The sequence below is a fragment of the Acipenser ruthenus genome, chromosome 35 (genome assembly GCF_902713425.1).
Source record: "Acipenser ruthenus chromosome 35, fAciRut3.2 maternal haplotype, whole genome shotgun sequence".
Classification (NCBI taxonomy): Eukaryota; Metazoa; Chordata; class Actinopteri; order Acipenseriformes; family Acipenseridae; genus Acipenser; species Acipenser ruthenus.
In genome coordinates, this window is record NC_081223.1 from 1716360 (window position 1) to 1735000 (window position 18641).

Below are 18641 nucleotides of genomic sequence, written 5' to 3' on the forward strand. Positions count from 1 at the left end.
GTGCAGTACCTTACACTGTTCTCTATTAAATGTCATTTGCCATGTGTTTGCCCAGTTCTGAATGCTGTCTAGATCATTTTGAATGACCTTTCTCCCAGCTTCATTTCTATATTGGTTAATTGTGGGCTCTAGTTTTTTATTTATTTATTTATTTATTTATTTTTTAACATCACTGAATCCCTTGTCCCTGTGCAACCACAATGTAGAAACATATAGAGAATGTATGTGAATGGTCAATAAACATCACTGCTGTTTCTCTTAAAGCATGTTTATTTATTTATAATACTGGACCCTGTCTTAATACTGTATTACATTCTGAATATGAATATAGATGAATTATTAATTGCAGATAATACTTAGAATACCAGATACATATTTAGCATTAAAAAGCAATACATGTGATTTATTTAAACAGTCGTTCATTATTTTGTGTATCAGCCGCCACACAAAGCCGAGCGCAGTGCGGTATACTGTAATGATGCTGCAGTCAGTCTGCCCGGACTGCACCTGAACCATCTTAAAAACACGAAGCCCCTAATAAGCTAATTTGTAAAAGTTAGTAAAGAATTGCGCTAATATAACGAAGCTAAATTTGAACTCCTAGCTGGAGCAACGAGAGAGGGCGAGAGGGCGGGGCAGAGAAGGAGGGGGAGACGCTGCTAGGCAACCGGCTCGTGAACATTCCACTCAGCTGAGCAGAGACCGTTAGGATTTAAAAATGCGAACGTTCCGAGCGGCGTTAGGCGCTTCGTTAAATTAACACACCGTTGCTGGCATTTTAATTTAGAAGAAAACCATATTTTAAATAATTAAATAGCACGGTATTAAAAAATACGTTACTTCAGTTCCAGACCTTTTTCCAACAAATAAAAGGAGATACGTATTTATAAGAAGTATATTTGTTATGATATTAACACTAAATAAATTTGCTTCAGTTTGGTGTATAATTTATATATTTATTAAATGTTGTAGTATTTCTTTTTAAAAAAAAATATTGTATTGTTTTCACAAAATAACATCCATAGATTATCAGTTCACCTGCTAGAGTAATCAAATCACAAATATTACTCGTCAGTAATTCATACATAGACACGCTGTGGTAACTTCAAGAAGTTAAAATGTAAGGCTGGATTAAAGTTTAATCAAATAAATAAGTAAATACATTAATAACGACATGAAACAAAAATACGTTTTGGTAGCTCATACGTAGGCCTATTTAAATTACAAAATGCGACCTGTTTTAGAAATTGATTTATATACTACCTGCCATTTAAATCAAAATTATATTTAAAACTGTTTGAGGGGCAGACTAGCATAGATGATTTCTAAAATCCATTAATATGTTAAACTATAACACCACAGTAGCACCCAGAGAAATATAGAAATTGATCATTTGTAAAGAATTAGCTGTGAGATTATTTAGATAAATAATCAGAATTATGGATGCATGGATTTTTGATTAAAATACACCCACATGTATTTGTGTTTCATGTCGTAATTTATTTATTAATTTCATTGTAACCCCTTGCTGGTGCCACGGCTTGTCTCTGTATCAATTCACTGATATTTGAGGTTTTGTTTAGTACGCGCTAGCAGGTGATCTGATAATCTTATTGATGTTATTTTGTGAAAACAATAACACGTTAATACTGTGCTACAAAAAATGACTCGCCGTGTTGTAACTTGTGCGGGTGATGTCATGGGTTGTCATGGCAGCGCCGATCATCACGGGAGGGGTTATCAGTGGTTGTCGGAGAAACGCTGGAGTTCCGCTGGCTTCCGAGGGATCCAACCCGAATATCTAAATCAATACAGTGACAACAAAGGAATGTGACATATAAACCTAATGACTACATTAATGAAGCAGTAATACACGACAGGGTGTGTGTGTTATCATTGAGGTAATATCACCACGCCTTGGGTGCGTTGGGAGGCACTAGACGAAGTCGAGTTCTTCAACCGCCCAGGAAGAGGTGATATATCTCATGATAACACACAGACCCTGGAGTGTGTTATTGCTATTATTAAATGGGTCTAGGAGTGTGTTGTTGACAAAAAAAGACTTTAAACCTTATTTTAATCATTTTTATTTGTGTCACCATCCACTGAGAGAAGTAGTTCTACAGTAAGTAAAAATGGTTAGATTAACAATTAAATATTTGATTTTAAACTGTTTTGTAGAATATTTTCTTTTTCGGGGCTTCGCTAATAGTTTCTTGTTTAGGCTTTGTAGATATTGAAGTGGATCATTGTTTCAATGTGTATGTCTGGGTCTTGTCCAGTAGATGGAGCTGCTGCTGTTGTGATTTTTTGTTTAGCAGAATGCAGTTCACGTACCGTGTTACAAACGGGACGGCGCTGCACAGAGCGGTACAAACTGTGCAATTAAAATCTCCGGTAGTACTACAGACGGGCCGCCGATAATCTCTGATTAACCCAACATGAATATAAATACGAACTCAGTCTGTTTCAAAGAGCACTCAAAGTGACGGCGCCAGAGAGTCTGCGAGCAGGTTTAATAATATGAATGTGGCTGCTCAAGTCTTGCATCAAACTCGGCGTCCTCTATATAATAAACACATTACACAAGGGGTTGCCAGCGGCTGTAGTGAATTCAGCTCTAATAAAACTCAGCCCTCTCTTTCTTGCATATTAAATATATATTTTATATAGTCCTCCTGTTTTACCGAACAGCTCAAAGAATGGAACTTCTGGTTTGGACTGGTGCGCAGATCTAAAGATTCCCCGCATCAGGTGTACCTGTTTGTTATGGAACGTGTTTCGTAAAATGAGTTTAACCAGTAACAGACTATATAAACCACAGTCAAAACAAACATGAAGAGAACATGTTGCCAAGTAGTGGTTTGTTTAACCAATTCCTCATAAACTAAGACTCAGTTCTACACACAGTATTGAAAACTGAAAAGCTAAACTAATACCTTACTTGGAGCTCCCACCAGGGACGACTTCCAGTAAAAGACGTATAAACCGCAACGAACAAAATAAAAACTTGCATTCATAACAAAAAAAAAAAAAAACAAATAAATCTACACACTTTGATGCTAGAACATGATAAATTATATATATTGATAATTTCACCCTAAAAACTTTGCATACTGAAGGTAGCATAACAAAAGCAAGAAAGAATATAAAATAGGGTTACAGCTCCATGGAGGAGGAAAGTCTTTGCCCCGGGTTCACAATGAATTAATGAAGGGTCCTTGAATAACACACCATATTGAGAATGGCCTGATCAGGAAACAAGCAAAGCATTCAATGCAGTAAGAGGAGAGAATCCCATTAACATGGCCATTCTGACACACACCAATATATAATCTATGTAGAATTAGTCAAGCACCCACCAAAAAAAAAAAAAAAAAAAAAAAAAAACACACACCACACCAGTTTACAAGCAAGATTTTTATTTATCAATACACACTTTTTGGCATTTTCCAAAAATATACAACTCCAGCTACAAAGACAACCACTGAACACACACCCATTGCAGCTCCCAGAAGGGACCACACATTGACTTGGCCTGCAAGAGAAGAAAGAAATAGTTAGTAGAACATAGACAGTTATTATATATATTTTACTTTAAATGCAATTGTGTTCACATCATGCATATTACCAGAGCTCTTACCAAGCCTCTGTTTCCCTGGAATGCACCGTCTGCTACAAAGGCTGTCTGATGGCCGGTTTGAATCACATACCACAACACTGCAGTGGAAGTAAATCTGAAAGACAGCACACCTTGTCAAGTAAAACAAGCATCAATAGATCAGGCAGGACCATCATCCAATGAGGATTACTGAATTGAAAAACATATTGCATCACAGTAAGTGTTTCTTGCAAAAGTGCAGTTATATATTTTCATTCCAACTCACTAAAGATTTGAGCACAGTGACCATTTGCTGCTTGCAAAGCAATCCAAACCACGCATTGTGGTACAAGATCCCCATCCCAACACTCCACTTTACCTGTCCTTTCAGTGCATCCCGGCCGCTTGTGAAGGAAAACATTTTCACTTCAAACCTTTTCAGATGGGAAGGGAACAGCACTCTTGCATTCCTGGAGACTGGGTGAAAGATGGTCAAGTACTCACAGCTAGAAAGAGAAAATAGGTCAGGAGCACATCAGCCACAACTCCAATTCCTAGGTTTTGTAGCAGCAATATCATATTCCAGCATCTTACCTGTCCACAACAACATCCCACTTTGGAGAGCTATTCCTGTCAGCAGAATAGGTTGCCCAGCAGTTCTCCAAAAACAATTCAGCCTGTGGATCCCTGCTGTACAGGAGCTCTACCTCAAAATACAAGGGTCTTCGCAAGTACTTCAGAACAGGGTAATCCTGAACTCCATAGAAGTCATTGTAGGTTGAATCTGCAGAGATGCAAGGGAGAATTTTATAGGTGGAAACACGCTACTAGAGCATCTATATTATTTCAATTGCCAAGTCCTACCAAATGCAAGCCGCATGATGACCACAAGGTCCCCCAAGCCAGGCTGGACTACAGGTGCAGGATTATTCTGGTACAAGAACTGCACTACCTTGGTGTCATTGACCAGATAGTGACAGGCAACTCTCAACCTGGAAAGAGGAGATGGGGTTAGGAGAGTTTCAGCCTCAACCACAAGGATACTCAATTTGATTGCAATCCTTACCTGTAAGATGTGAACAGCACTTCATTCTCATAAGTCAGGAGGTTGTTGTCAAACTGGAAGAGAAATCAAGACCCAGGTTGCAATGAACTTGTAGATTTAGTATGGAGCCACATACCAAGTTGCAGACTAGCTAATATGGTACTCTGGATCATCCCCAGCTCTGTACTAACGTAGTACCAATTTCACAATTTAAAAAAAAAAAAAAAAATCATTGGTAATGAATATTGCAATTTCATAATTGAACAATTTTGGGACCTCATGATTGTTACAGTTAGTATGATACCACAAGTCTGTCTACAGAAACTGCTAGACTAACATGGTATTGTTTTAGTAACCTCTAGGAGGGCAAGAGCAGTTATTTTGGATTTGTTGCAAATACACGTTTGAATACACAGCTGGTGACTCTTGAGCTGCAATTGGTATTAACTCATGTATTAGTTTAGTCCCGGCCTCACCACGGGATCATCCCCAGTTAGTACGCACCTTCCAGTTCACTGCAATTGACCCAAAAGGTCTCTAGGCAGCACATGCAATGCCATAACCAAGAGTCATGTCATGTGTCACAGCACCTTTGTCAACTGGACAAGCAGTTCAATACAAAAAGGTGGCATCCTTCAGATGTCCACAATTCATGCGAGTAATTCAGCAGATAGAAACACAGGTCACCATGGCTCCCCAGATTGATCCAGGGGTGTTGTGGCCAACTTGTCAATATGTTGAACCTCCTCAAAATATGGTTTTAAATGTTGTCAATACTAACCCTTCTAGTTGTGCCACAGGAGTTGACATTGAAGTAGAAAACCGCATTGATAGCATCAGACTGAAGAGGCCGGCAACTTGGATCCCTTAGAGTTAGTTGACTTGGAGACAAACTGGGGACAGATCCCACTTTCACAGCAAGAGCTGCCATAGTTCCATTGGTAAAGCAATCTGAAACATAGCATTGAGCCAGGTTAAGGAAACAGATTATAGCTTCAATACCACTTCATGCAGCCTTGTGCCATTCTAAAGAATGCTTTGTTTGCAGGAGAGTTACCAATCATCTTTGTAGGGAAACTGCAGGACAGGGAGAAGTCAGCCACCACAACCATGGTCCCAATATCCTTCAAGGTCAAGTCAAGCCTGCTTCTGATGCCTGAAGAACTGATCACCTACAGAGACAATACATCAAGTCAGTAATGTGTTGAACCCAAAACAGCTAAACGCATTTTAAAGTTCCATCACTTAATTCATATGTGGCATCAACTGAATTGTATGGCACAGTCATCCAGAAATTGGTAGTGTTGGCATTATACTTGTACAGGGCAAGCAGACTTCCACCAAGTTCTCTTGAGCCCACAAAAGGAATCCAGTTGTGACCCATGTTGCCATATGTTACCATGGTATAGAATGCAGCACCATCACAGTAGCCAGTTACTGTAGGTGGAACTGCAAGAGGAAGAGCAGTTGTCAGGGCAATGGGCTGGATTGGTTAGAAAAAGGTAGTTGTAGAGCGAATAGTCAGGCACTTACTGATGTCTTTGAGAACAGCTTCGACTACAGCAGGATGAGTAAAAGGCGTATTCTCTGGCACTATATTCAGCAAGTAGGTCAGGGGCAGAATGTAGGTTCTGGTGTCTGGAGGAGTTACCTGAAAGAAGAGCAAGGGTTTGTAGGATTAAACCCAAAGTCAGACAGCAAGCAACATGTCCACAGGAAGCAAATGTTTTCAAAGGACAATTGAATGGTTGAACAGGTGGGATGTTACCTTTTGCTTCACATTGGGGTCCTCAAATGGCACCTGGAGAGTGTAGGTCTTGGATCCATTGGGAAAGACATGCTCCTGGACATTATAACCTTTTAGGTTGGCTTCTGGCACAGTTAACGTCTCTGGTCCAACTATAATTTTGACCAGCTCCACATCAGGCAGGAATGTCCCCAGGGTCACATTGAACACTCTGGCTTTAGGAACAGTGTCTGAAATTAAAGCATGCAGTTAAAATGAAGGATATGAAGTGGAGCACTGCAACAAATCCCTTTGATTTACTGCATGTGGACAAGTTCTACATACTGTTTGTGACAACTGGTGGCCGAGGCATGAAAGGAGTGGTTATTGGATGAAGTACTGTGTACTTGGTCTTCTCAGGCCCATCTTGCCAGGTATGCTCCAGCATTGGTTCAATAGAGTAAGAGATCACATAGGTGTTGTCCAATACATGGCTCTGAAAGCACAGAAGCATCTTAGGAGGAAAGCTTTAAAATGAGAAGGATTTAGAAGATGTTGAACTTCTACATACCTTGTAATATCCACCATCAGCTCCCACAGGAATTTTTACAGTGATTAGCTGGGGACTGACATCCAGTTTATAATCTCTACTATGAATCGTTGCAGGGTCAAGCTTGCGGCCATCAACTCCCATTTGAACATCAAGGGTAGTAATTTGTGGTGTCGGAACAAGAGGAGGTAGAACACGGGGAACATTCCATGTAATCATCTGTTCTGTGAAGGCTGTTCCATCTGACAGAAAGGAACACCATAGACTTGATATAGAAAATTCATACTTAAACCTAAAACCTATAACAGTTCTTGAGCACCATTGCAGTCCATAAGCTTACTCACCAGTAGGACATGTAACTGCAGTGTCCACCATCATGACCATCCATCTTTGCTTATAAAAGGTGGTTGATCTTAGCACAGCCATTGGTACAGTTTGGATCTGTTGGAGGGGAGGGGGGGACTTTTACTAAAACAAAAGCAAGACTAAATCTACCTTCATAGTCTGGATATACTGTACTAGAGAACAATGAAGCCTAGACTACTTACCACCTGAGGCTGGCTTTCTGTGGAGTTGTATGCAGCTCTAACCAGAATTCGAGTTGGTGTAGTGTTTATGCCATAGCCATTTGTCATGGCCTGAGCAACAGTCATAGTTGTCTTTCTATTTGCTGGGAGATGGAACACAATTTTCCAGATGCTGTTGTCAGCAGCAGTTGCCTAACAGAAGAAAATCTCGTTAGATTAGGGAGTTTGAACACAAAGCATCCTCAGTCTAAAGGATTTGTCATAACAGATGTCATGTTTAATAAACAGGAACTAAAACTGAAAGTTGAAAGTTAAATGACACATCACTGAAACCGTTCTAGGTTCAGCAGGCATCCAAGGGAACAGAGAAAATCCTCCAATACAACTGCGTACGAAAGCTTATGTGAAAGCATGTTGCATGTTCCGATACAGGCAGAGTTTACAGCCATTCATTTGTACTGGACCTGAATACATCAGTGTACCAAACTTTAGGACAACACCTAAATTACTCCTACGCAGCAGTCTTCAAAAAGGTAAATCAGGACACATTTATCATGAAGGATTTATAGCCCTGCACATATGAAGCCACTACCTCAGTGGTTGAAATACAAGGCTTACACTGACAAGAAAGGGTTAACTTCTCCACAATCAATTTCTACGAAAGCAAATCACAGATTACATGCATGCAAAGCCAATGCCTTAAATGTCACACAATTCGTATATGGCCACCCTCTTGGGAGACAGGTTAAAGTTAAGGGGCCGTTAGATTTTGTTTCCTCTAGAGGAGACAGTAGTGTAGACCTCAATAGGCAAGACCAAGGGGACATGAATGAAGCAAATGCAAAATCACATGATTCTACCTGTGGGTACGCAAGGGACCAATCAGGATCATCTTGAACAAAGTTTGGCTCAATAAGTGGCACACCTCTTCTCACAGAAACCTAAAGAGAATTCACATTAGTCATGAGTGAAGCACTTCTGTAGTGACAATTAAAATACCCACACAACCCAACAAGTTATACTGAACAGCATTATCACATCCTGACAGCCCTTACCTCCACGTAGTTTCTTTCACACAGAATCTCCCTCTCTGCCCATGGAGAATAGCGGCATGTCATGCTCTGAACATAGGAGGAAGCTGAAGTCATAGCACTGTTTGAGAAGACACTGATTTGTACTGTCAGCTTGTAGGTCTCATTCTGGAAACAAAGGCTAAAGTTAGTCCCAGCATGTCACCATTAGAAACAAGTTCACAAGAAATAAAATGATGACTCACTGTGTTCCGAGCAAAGCAGCTCAGCACAGAAGCAAGGAACTTGGCATTTCCCAAGAAGTCAACAGTTAAGCTATATCCACACTGTGCAGCCAGTCTTGGAGAGAGGGACACAAGCACCCCCTTATTGTCTATGGAAAGAAATTCAGTCGGCCTTTTAAGAAACTGTACACGTGATCAAGCAAGGTAGAGATATCAAAGTGAACACCCCCACCGCCCCGTCCCATCTACTTATTGAAGTTGTCATAACTATTTATATTAGTAGAATTATGCGCTCGTTCGGAACAGAAAGTAGAGTAAATGATGTCTATTTCTACGCACTTGCAGTCAACAAATCTGACTAAGGTTGTAGCAGCACAGGTCTATTTAGTGTGATCAGCAATATGCTTTTAAAGTTAACAAGAGACTTTCATACCCCGCATCTTACAAAAACAAAGCGTGGTTGCTGCCATACAGCGCAGGAGTGCTCTGTACTTAATTCACGTCATTACATTACGAGTCAACAGGCTTTGTACATCAAAAGCTTTCCATTCAAGAAAAATGATCACTCACCAATCACATTGATGCGAAAATACTTTCCAACAAAAGACTTATCCAACATCATCATCATAACACTCCCTTGACATTCTGTCCTCACCGAGCCTGCAGAAGACAACGATACTTGAATACACACAACCGGCAAATAAACAGGAAACTGAAAGGACAGCTCTGCTGAAGCGACCGTTATCGTACCTAGAGGGGGGTTCTGCGTCCAAACTTCAGTGGCTAACACTGCCAACAGCAATATTATTCTGCATTGGAAAAAAAAACACGCAAGTGAGAAACACACAATAAAATGAACGTTTCTAAAGTAGAGAAAAGATCAACAATTACCCAAATCTAAGACAACACGACATCATTAAATCCAAAGCAGCCCCAACCGTGAACTTCTTTCTCCGTTATAAAGAAATAACAATAAAAACAAAACCGTCAGTAGCTGAGTTTGGTGTTCCTTAGTGCGCAATGGGTTTATAAAGAGGTTCAGGTGCTAATGGGAGCTGATTAGCTGCAATTGATGCGCGCACCTCTTTCATATTAGTCCTCTGATTGTCAGTCAGTACGTTAATTAAAATAAATAAATTAATAATAATAATAATAATAATAATAATAATAATAATAATAATAATAATAATAATAACCCATTTAGAAGATTGTACTTTGAATTTAAGTTTGGCAGAAGTACGTGCGGATCAAACTGGACTGTCACCGACAAGGATCATCAGCGATCATCTGAACTAACTGGTTGAATAGACAGCACATGTCTGAGGGGGGTGTGTTCTGTACAGCTGTGCATTTAATTAAAGTTTGTTGCGGAGTTTTAAACGTTTCCATGGCAACTGCTGTAGGATGAAGTTGCCCGGAGCCGCGGACACCAGATCAGATTGGATCGCATTGCCTGAAAATTCGATGTTTGATTGACGTGGTCAGTTGGCCAATAGAAAATGAGTTGGAAACGTCATCAGCCAACGCATTGCCAAACGAGAGCGCGCTTTTGAGAGCAAGTCGAGTTGCGAGTGAGAGGACAGGTAAGTTAGCAGTATCGATAAAAAAATTAAAAAACAACGACTTGACCTAACAATGCTTGTACATATCTTGCTACGCTAGCCGCCCTCCAGATAAGTTGAAGTAGTAACGTTAGCTAACTTATGTTAGAAGCTAGCTAGTGTTATCTAGCCAGCTAGCAAGCACCACCGGTACCTAGCTAATGTAGTCAACTGGGTAACGTTAGCTAACGTTAGATTGAATAATATCCCAAATAACGAGCATGATTAGTAGCATCAGTGTTGCTCTTCCTTTTTATCCAGGCGAGTTTGTTCGTTAAAGTTAGATAACGTCACCCCGTTTATTACATTTACATTTTAGTCATTTAGCAGACGATCTTATCCAGAGCGACTTACAGTGCAAAACATTACATTTATATGAGAGAGAGAGAGAGAGAGAGAGAGAGAGAGAGAGAGAGAGAGAGAGAGAGAGAGAGAGATGTAGTTGCATACTTTGCATACCGTATCTCTGATTTGCAACGTTTCCATGGTTTGGCCCGGCCTCTGTCGTGTGGCTGGTTAAAACGATGAGTTCAGTTTTTTTTTCTGTTTGGTAATTCAGTCATGAGGCAGCTGTAGCAGAGTGGCGCAGCGGAAGCGTGCTGGACCCATAACCCAGAGGTCGATGCATCGAAACCATCCTCTGCTAGCTTGTTTTTCTTCTGTTTGCAAAGTAGGTTTTCTAAAATATTAACTGAAGGCAAGACTTTGTGTTATTACATTTCAGTTTAGTGTGTGTATTTCGTAAATGTTAAAGTGTAGAAACGGCAGGTACGCATCTTATCTGCCTCTACCCATAGAGGACCCATACATTTTTTTTAAAAAAAATCTGAACACAAGGTGTGTTTATGTAATCTGAAACGTTACATCTAGACTTAACTGTTAAATTGTGCTTCTCGGAAGACATACGCTGGAGGGCGCACTGCAGTTTTCAGTCTGGGGAATATTACAGATTAGGAGACTGCTTTAAAATACACAAGTATGGCGGGCGTCTCTGTTACAAAGAATTGTCACACTTTGTATTTATCTCCATAATGCGTTGGGACTAAATACGCAGATACGTTAAAACTATATGGAGAATGCGGGCATCGATCCCGCTGCTTCTCGCATGCTAAGCGAGCGCTCTACCATTTGAGCTAATTCCCCTTGAATTGTGCCAGCGATTCTCATAGGCTACATCGCAGCTTGATATGAGCTATATATATATATATATATATATATATATATATATATATATATATATATATATATATATATATATATATATATATATACACACACACACACACACACACACACACACACACACACACACACACACACACATCAACACTGTGCTGTGGCTCGAGCTTGTTTGACGAGGCAGGCAATGCAAAAATGCCAAAACTTGCTTTTGCATTGTAGAACCTATTTAATGTAAATGCACGCTATGCCTTTAAGAACACAAGTGCCAATTGAGAACATACCGGCAGCTTGTTAAGTGTTAATTGTCTCCCCTTTGTACCAAACATATTTAAACCAAATCAATCATTATTAGAGAAGATTTGTTTTAGTGTGAACGGAGTGTGGAGGCAACAGGAGACGCTAGGATTATTGGGTGGTTTTGTCGTGAGTGTTTGAAAACTCGCTTCAGTGTGATTGCATTGAGACGTTCTCTCTGTTTTTGCCGGTTGTGTTATTGGTGATGATCTTGAGATCTACAGCTGAAGCATTCTGTAGAGATAAGTACCAAATTCAAATTTAATACTAACAACTCTAGCCTCCACGCTCCGTATTAGGGAAGGTGTATGTGTTTGTGCTTTTGTTTATCTTTTAACTATTGTTATGGTTGTTGTAACCACAATGACGTGTGTGTTTTAAACTACTAATTCGAAGGTGATTGTTTGATTGTGCATTTGATTAACAGATCACGGGTAGTCGTGATAGTCAATAGTTTAAAAGTATCAGAGCCTGATAGCAGTTAATTACTTTACTAGAAGTGCACTTCATGTGTTTTGCTTTGTGTTATTTCCCTGTTGGGACACGTTGTATTTGAGACTCGTTTTGTTGTTTCTTTATTTATTTTTTCACTTGAATGTTTGGATTGTGTTCAGCACTTCTTTTGATATTGATTTTTGTTTTGCCGTTTTATCACACTGCTACTAAGGGCCGGTCCTTTTTAATGTTAGCGTTTAGGTGTAATTCAGAGGATGGCGTAGAGGGCTCTCTCCCGCTTTGCGCTGCTTTTTTTTTTATCCTTTATCCTTTTCTTTAGCCTGTCTTTCCTTCCCTCCGTGGCGTCCTGCCCGGTAGCGTCCGCGATCTCTTCCGGGTGGAAGCTGATCCCAGTTCAGCCTCATTTAGTATTTCCAGCCAATCACACAATGCAGCGCTCGCCTCGTCAATTATTAGGGCAGGGCCAGCGCTGCTCCACGTATGTTATTGGCTGCCCCTCCTGTCTATCTCTCTCTTTTTCTACTTTAACCCAGCACTATTTCCGCTCCCTTGTCTGTGTTTGTTTTTTGTTCGTTTCTTTCACTGCAGGTCGTTTCTCTGCTCAGCGCTCGCAAGATAGTATCTGCTATTTTCCTACCTGCTCACTCTGCGCCGTTCAAAGCGCAGCGTCATTCTCAGCTTGCTCTGCGTTTTCATCAGAAAGACTGTTCCGACGTCACCGCTGCACTGCAACTCTTTCACACCGGCGCCTCACAGACCATGGTTACCACGGCAACGCCTCATCGAGTGACTACTGGGAGTAGTAAGTTGCCATGGCGACCAGGCAGCTTTAACAGGCAATGCGAGCCTGTGCCTCACGACTGCAATCTTCTGGCTCCTGCTGCTGCGCTTTTGCAACATGAGAGCTTCAACTCGCCGAATTGTGACATCTAAATACTGCAGGCTCCTCTTCTAGACCTACGTTAACTTACTTATATCATCACTAACTGTTCTAAAGCAAATGCTTTATACGTAGAGAAGGATTTTAATCGCATTAACCAAATATATGCTACCCTGCTTCACTGAAGCCAATAGTTTCAATTCTTATCACAACCTCTAGATGGCAGCATAACACCACAAGCTCTACATAATTTAAACTGATTTGCTGTCGCTGCGACTCTCGCACACTCCAAACTTTCTATCAATTCCTGCAGTTCGTTGTCTTTTCGAGGGATTCTCAGTCCCCTCCTGCCTCAACCTCTTTTGCTACATATATTAACTTGAATTTTTCAAATCCAAACCCTTCCCTCGAGGATCTGGTCATGAAGCCATGCTTATCAGCTTTCTGAGATGTTAAGAATCCACCGTCACATTAATTTTCCAGCTTCCCTGCATCAGGCCATTCCTGCAACCTTCTTGTTCCCGGATTTGCACTTCCTCATTTGACCCCAACTTCATCAAGGCACTTAATACAACTTTCAAAGTCCATTTCATTCAATTTGAGCTTCCAGGCACATACGGAAACTATGTCCTACGATTATCAACATTTACACCGCAATAGACAATACACTCTTAGACTGCTCCTGATCAAATCAATAGGTTTTGCAGCAGTCTCCGAGCAACGCATTCTCATCCTCTCAGGTTCTGCAGAGGCCTCAGATCTACGCATTCTTCATCTCTGCCCAAAGGCAGCCCCATCTCCGACATCATCTAAAAACGCCTTAACTCTCAAATACCAATTTCCACTGCATTCAGCAGCTCTCTGCTCTCTACAGCAGGCCACTGCACACTACTGACAGCATTCCATCGTCTACTCCCTCAGATCGTTCAGCAGATCTCGTCTCTACTGTTAATATGCTCTCATTATAGCAAATCTCGGCTCCCTCTTCAGATCTGCTCACTATTGCAGCATACAAAGTTGCTTTAGTTTACTGTTCAAATCTGCAACTGCTCTCCTCTAGAGCTTCCAACGCTCCAGCTTTCCTCCAATACCTGGATCTAAAATATATATATATATACACAGAGAGCTTGACTTCCTCAGCAATTTAGCCTCTTGTCCGCTCATCCTCTCAGATACTACAAGCTTTAATACATGGTACGAGACTGGAAATCTGTTTGATTTATGAATTATGAGTCTCACTCCCTCGGCCTCTTGTCTCAACCACTGCCGCCCGGCTGTTCCTCGCCGGCCTGAGGGGACCCCCGGCCACATCCTGTTCTTCTGCTGCTTATGCGCTAAGCCTTCCAGGCCTCAAACTTGCTGTCCCATCTCCTCTCTTCCATTTCAGGTCCAGGACCATTTCAGCCCCCTCATGCAGTAGGCCGTGCCTCCACCAGCCGAGCGGGCCCCGACTGAGGGGGGGTGGTTTCTCTGTTTTCGTCTGTCCTAAACGGACCCGAGACTTTTCTTAAGCTCTCCACGCTGCCCAGCTGACAGCTTAGCTGCCTGAGGATGCTGCACTGAGTTGCGAAGGATCTGTCCTTTTGTCCTGTTCATCCCCTTCCTGTCTCTTGTTCCACTAAATGCCCAGCAGCCAGAGGATGCTGCCTGACCCGTCGGGAGCGAGTGTCAGATTGTTGTATGTTATGTGTCTAAACTTTGCTCTTTCTCTCTCACTTTTTACGTCACCCCTCTCAAGCCCTCGTAGGCAACCAGTGAAATGTGAGGTGATGTGAATAGAGTCAAATACATTGCATCATTCTGTATATATATATATATATATATATATATATATATATATATATATATATATATATATATATATATATAATTTAAAGTAACTGTAGCTTTATTATCATAATGAAAACACACTACACATGACCACAGTTCTGTAACAAAATGACAATAACAAAGATGTTCCCATACCGGGAGTCGAACCCGGGCCGCCTGGGTGAAAACCAGGAATCCTAACCGCTAGACCATATGGGAAGATAAATACCAAATTCCTGGACATGTAACAGTAGCTAGTATACAGTACAATGATGGTAAAAAAAACTAATATTTTATTACAAACGTTACAAATTAAAGCAAACTTCAAGCCATTTATATTTATTCTCAATTAACACAAACTCTTCAATTGCTAAAAAATATAAAAAATCTCCCTTTGTGCTTCTCGGAAGGCATACGATGGAGGGCGCACTGCAGTTTTTTCAGTCGGGAATATTACAAATTAGCAGACTGCTTTAAAATACACATGTAGGGCGGGCGTCTGTTACAAAGACTTGTCTCACTGTATGTATCTCCATAATGTGTTGGGACTAAATACGCAGATATATTAAAACTACTTGGAGAATGCGGGCATCGATCCCGCTACTTTTCTCATACTCAGCGAGCGCTCTACCATTTGAGCTAATTCCCCCTGAATTATGCCAGCGATTCTCATAGGCTACATCACAGCTTGATATGAGCAATTCAGATTGTCAGATTTTTGGCAATGTAGTCTGCCATTTGCAAATTCAAAAAATAAATGGATTAACTAAATAGCAAATATTTCGACTAGAGGTATGTTTTCAATTTCTTCAAAAAGTAGTCTCAGCTTGTTGATTCAGTCGCTTTAAAATCCATCTCTGTGTCCCGATGCAGCATCGCTGTGTGCTGTGGCTTGAGTTTGTTTGACGAGGCAGAAATTAAAATGGTATTGAGTGGTGACAAGAGTTTGCTATCAGCTGTTGATTTCCTTGAAAATCTTTTATAATAAAATGAACACATTTATTCATTTTAAAAATAAGTAAAAGTCAACTGTCAGAAGTGGGATTTGAACCCACGCCTCCATTCGGAAACCAACACACACAATTCTTTACAGTCCTTGCTTGTGCTAGAGTGCTGAAGCAAGTTCGTTTTTATGGTTTAACAGGTTGGTCTCTGTGGTGCAATCGGTTAGCGCGTTTGGCTGTTATCCGAAAGGTTGGTGGTTCAAGTCCACCCAGGGACGATGCTTTTTGCATTTCTTAATCACATTAGAAAATGGCACTCTGATAAATTGTTATTTCTTCCAATTACACTGAAGCAAAAATTGTGCTCTGTTTTTTAGTTCAAAATAATACAAAACAAAAATAGTCTTGCTATTTGCCGAAACCCGGGATCAAACCAGGGACCTTTAAATCTTCAATCTAACACGCTCCCAACTGAGCTATTTCGGCTTGACGAGACTAGTGTTTCGAGATAGCATTCTTTTTGGCAATCGCCTTTTTGTCAATCCAGTAAACCTGTGTATTATGAGAAACGTTCAACAGCTCGGAAACACCATAATAGAATCCTGACAAGCTGCGTTTGTTACAGTAGAAAACTGCATTATTTATTTCAGCACAGGCTAGGGTTGTCTATTGTATCAAGGCCCGATTGGGTTTATTACGCACATACCAACTGTTGCTGCATGAATGATGTAATGACAATTGTAAAAAAAGAAACGGATTGAAGCCAACCCAAAAAAGTAAGATTATTTATTTCAATATCGTTATAGCTATAAACGATGCATGCTTTTTACAAGAGCAATTGCTATTTGACAATGACCAAAAAGTAATTTTGTTGCAATACTGTATACAATGTGAACAGAATCAGACATTGCTCCGTTGCCTCGAAGAAACATCTACAATTTGTATTTAAAAAGGACGCCCAACGTGGGGCTCGAACCCACGACCCTGAGATTAAGAGTCTCATGCTCTACCGACTGAGCTAGCCGGGCTGACTGGGGAAAGTTTCTTTCACTCTAACCAACTGAGCTATTAATTTGTCATCTTATTTGAGAAAAAAAACGACAGAACCAAAGATTCCAAATATAATCCACTGCACGTCACCAGAAACGGCTTTGATGAGACAAAGTCGTATGACACGAACCCTAAGAATGTTATTCCAGATTCATTGTCGCTTAGAAACAACTGCAGCCTCCCTGCCTCAATACAAATAAAACCAATACAAAAATCAAATTACATGTATTTAAAAATGAATGGTCTCATCCATCTGGAACGATTGGTTCTGCATTTATACAGTATCAACCTTAATCTGAGTTGAGAGGCTCCCAGCCTGTGGAGGATTTTAAATGTGAGGAGATGTGAATAGAGTCAAATACATGTGCATCATTCTGTATATATATTTTTGTATATATATTTCAAGTAACTGTAGCTTTATTTTATTTTTTTTCAACAATTTTTTATTTTATTTTATAACTGTAGCTTTATTATCATAATGAAAACACATTACACATGACCACAGTTCTGTAACAAAATGACAATAACAAAGAACCACAAAAACTGATTGAGAGGAAAGGTAGGTACGGTAATTCCTCGTACAAGTTAGGAAAACTTGTTTGAAACTACCGAGAGTCTCTAGACAGCTCAAAGAGTTTAGCTGTTTTTACCATGTTGCAGCAGCAAAACTAAATCACTTTGAATTACCATCTGTATCCGTATCAAAAGACTGAAACTTTCTTACCTCAAATGTGAAAAAAAGGTACATACATCTTATACACAATGAGATATAAGTCATCAAACTAAGGTGAAATTATTATTCTTCTTCTTCCTCTTCCGTCTACTTTTTAAGGATGTGTAGCGACTATTCAAACAGAAAAGCTAAATAACTGGACCTCTACCAATCATGTGATTCCACATGTTGGTCAACGTCAAAACATACCAGGGTGTGCAAGCAGTTTGATATCCACACCATTTATATTAAAGACATTATGTTTTAAAACAGCACATATCGCAGTGAGAAACAAAGTAAAACACAGAGGTTTGAACTCGCAACATGACGCTCTTGAAGAGCACACGACCTTAACCCGCTGCACCACTGCGCAGTTGTTGAAATGTTTCCTTTTTAAGCTTACATCGAAGCCTGACCAGCTTTGATTTCCTGTCTCAAAATTTCTAGTTTCCTGTTTGTTTGGTAGATACCATAGAATGGAATTGCACACAAGAGTGGCATGTAGCTTCCTTGTCTCAATCTCTGATAAATTGTAGTTCCTTGTTTAAAAATAAATAAAGGAATTATTTATTTGGTAGAAATAAATAAATGATTTAAATAAATGCATAGAGGAATAAATACATTTAGAAATAAATATGTTTAAATAAATAAATGTAGAAATGAATACATGTTTACATTATAAATGTATAAATGAATTAATAAATAGCGAGCTAGTAAACTACATGTCATATTAATTGATTTGCTGATGCGTTTATCAACAAGCAATTGACATTTATATACCTATAAAAAAATACAAAAAAAAAAATTGCAAGTCGTCTAAAATTAACAGCGCATCAAAGAAAGACACCGAGGTTGAAACATTTAATGGTAGCTACTGAGTCAACATTTACATTGTAACGTTTAAAACAATCTTTTAAAATGTAACAAACAAGGTTCATTTAAACGTGTTGGCCGGAAAAAAGTAACAAGCAGACAAAACTGATTAAAACTAAACAAGTCTGAATGACAA

The 18641-nt window shown here is 39.9% G+C and overlaps 1 protein-coding gene, 1 long non-coding RNA gene and 2 other non-coding genes across 4 annotated transcripts; all 4 read right to left on the reverse strand.

Annotated features, from left to right (window-relative positions):
* Positions 1-4665: 4665 nt before the first annotated feature.
* LOC131705194 (uncharacterized) lies at positions 4666-5812 on the reverse strand. Its single transcript, XR_009310220.1, has 3 exons — positions 5704-5812; positions 5428-5597; positions 4666-4720 (listed from the first exon to the last, which is right to left on the reverse strand). It is a non-coding gene; the product is annotated as an uncharacterized LOC131705194 (long non-coding RNA).
* Positions 5813-5901: 89 nt separating this feature from the next.
* Positions 5902-9685, reverse strand: LOC131705184 (uncharacterized; the record flags this gene model as incomplete). Its single annotated transcript, XM_059007435.1, has 13 exons — positions 9596-9685; positions 9455-9513; positions 9275-9364; positions 8726-8853; positions 8505-8648; positions 8310-8390; positions 7471-7641; positions 7267-7363; positions 6944-7164; positions 6718-6868; positions 6415-6623; positions 6180-6297; positions 5902-6095 (listed from the first exon to the last, which is right to left on the reverse strand). Coding segments are annotated over exons 1-13 (1689 nt in total), but the record flags the coding sequence as incomplete, so codon positions are not given.
* Positions 9686-15073: 5388 nt separating this feature from the next.
* On the reverse strand, positions 15074-15145 carry trnae-uuc (transfer RNA glutamic acid (anticodon UUC)). Its single transcript has one exon. It is a non-coding gene; the product is annotated as a tRNA-Glu (tRNA).
* Positions 15146-16825: 1680 nt separating this feature from the next.
* trnak-cuu (transfer RNA lysine (anticodon CUU)) lies at positions 16826-16898 on the reverse strand. The gene has a single exon. It is a non-coding gene; the product is annotated as a tRNA-Lys (tRNA).
* Positions 16899-18641: the final 1743 nt, after the last annotated feature.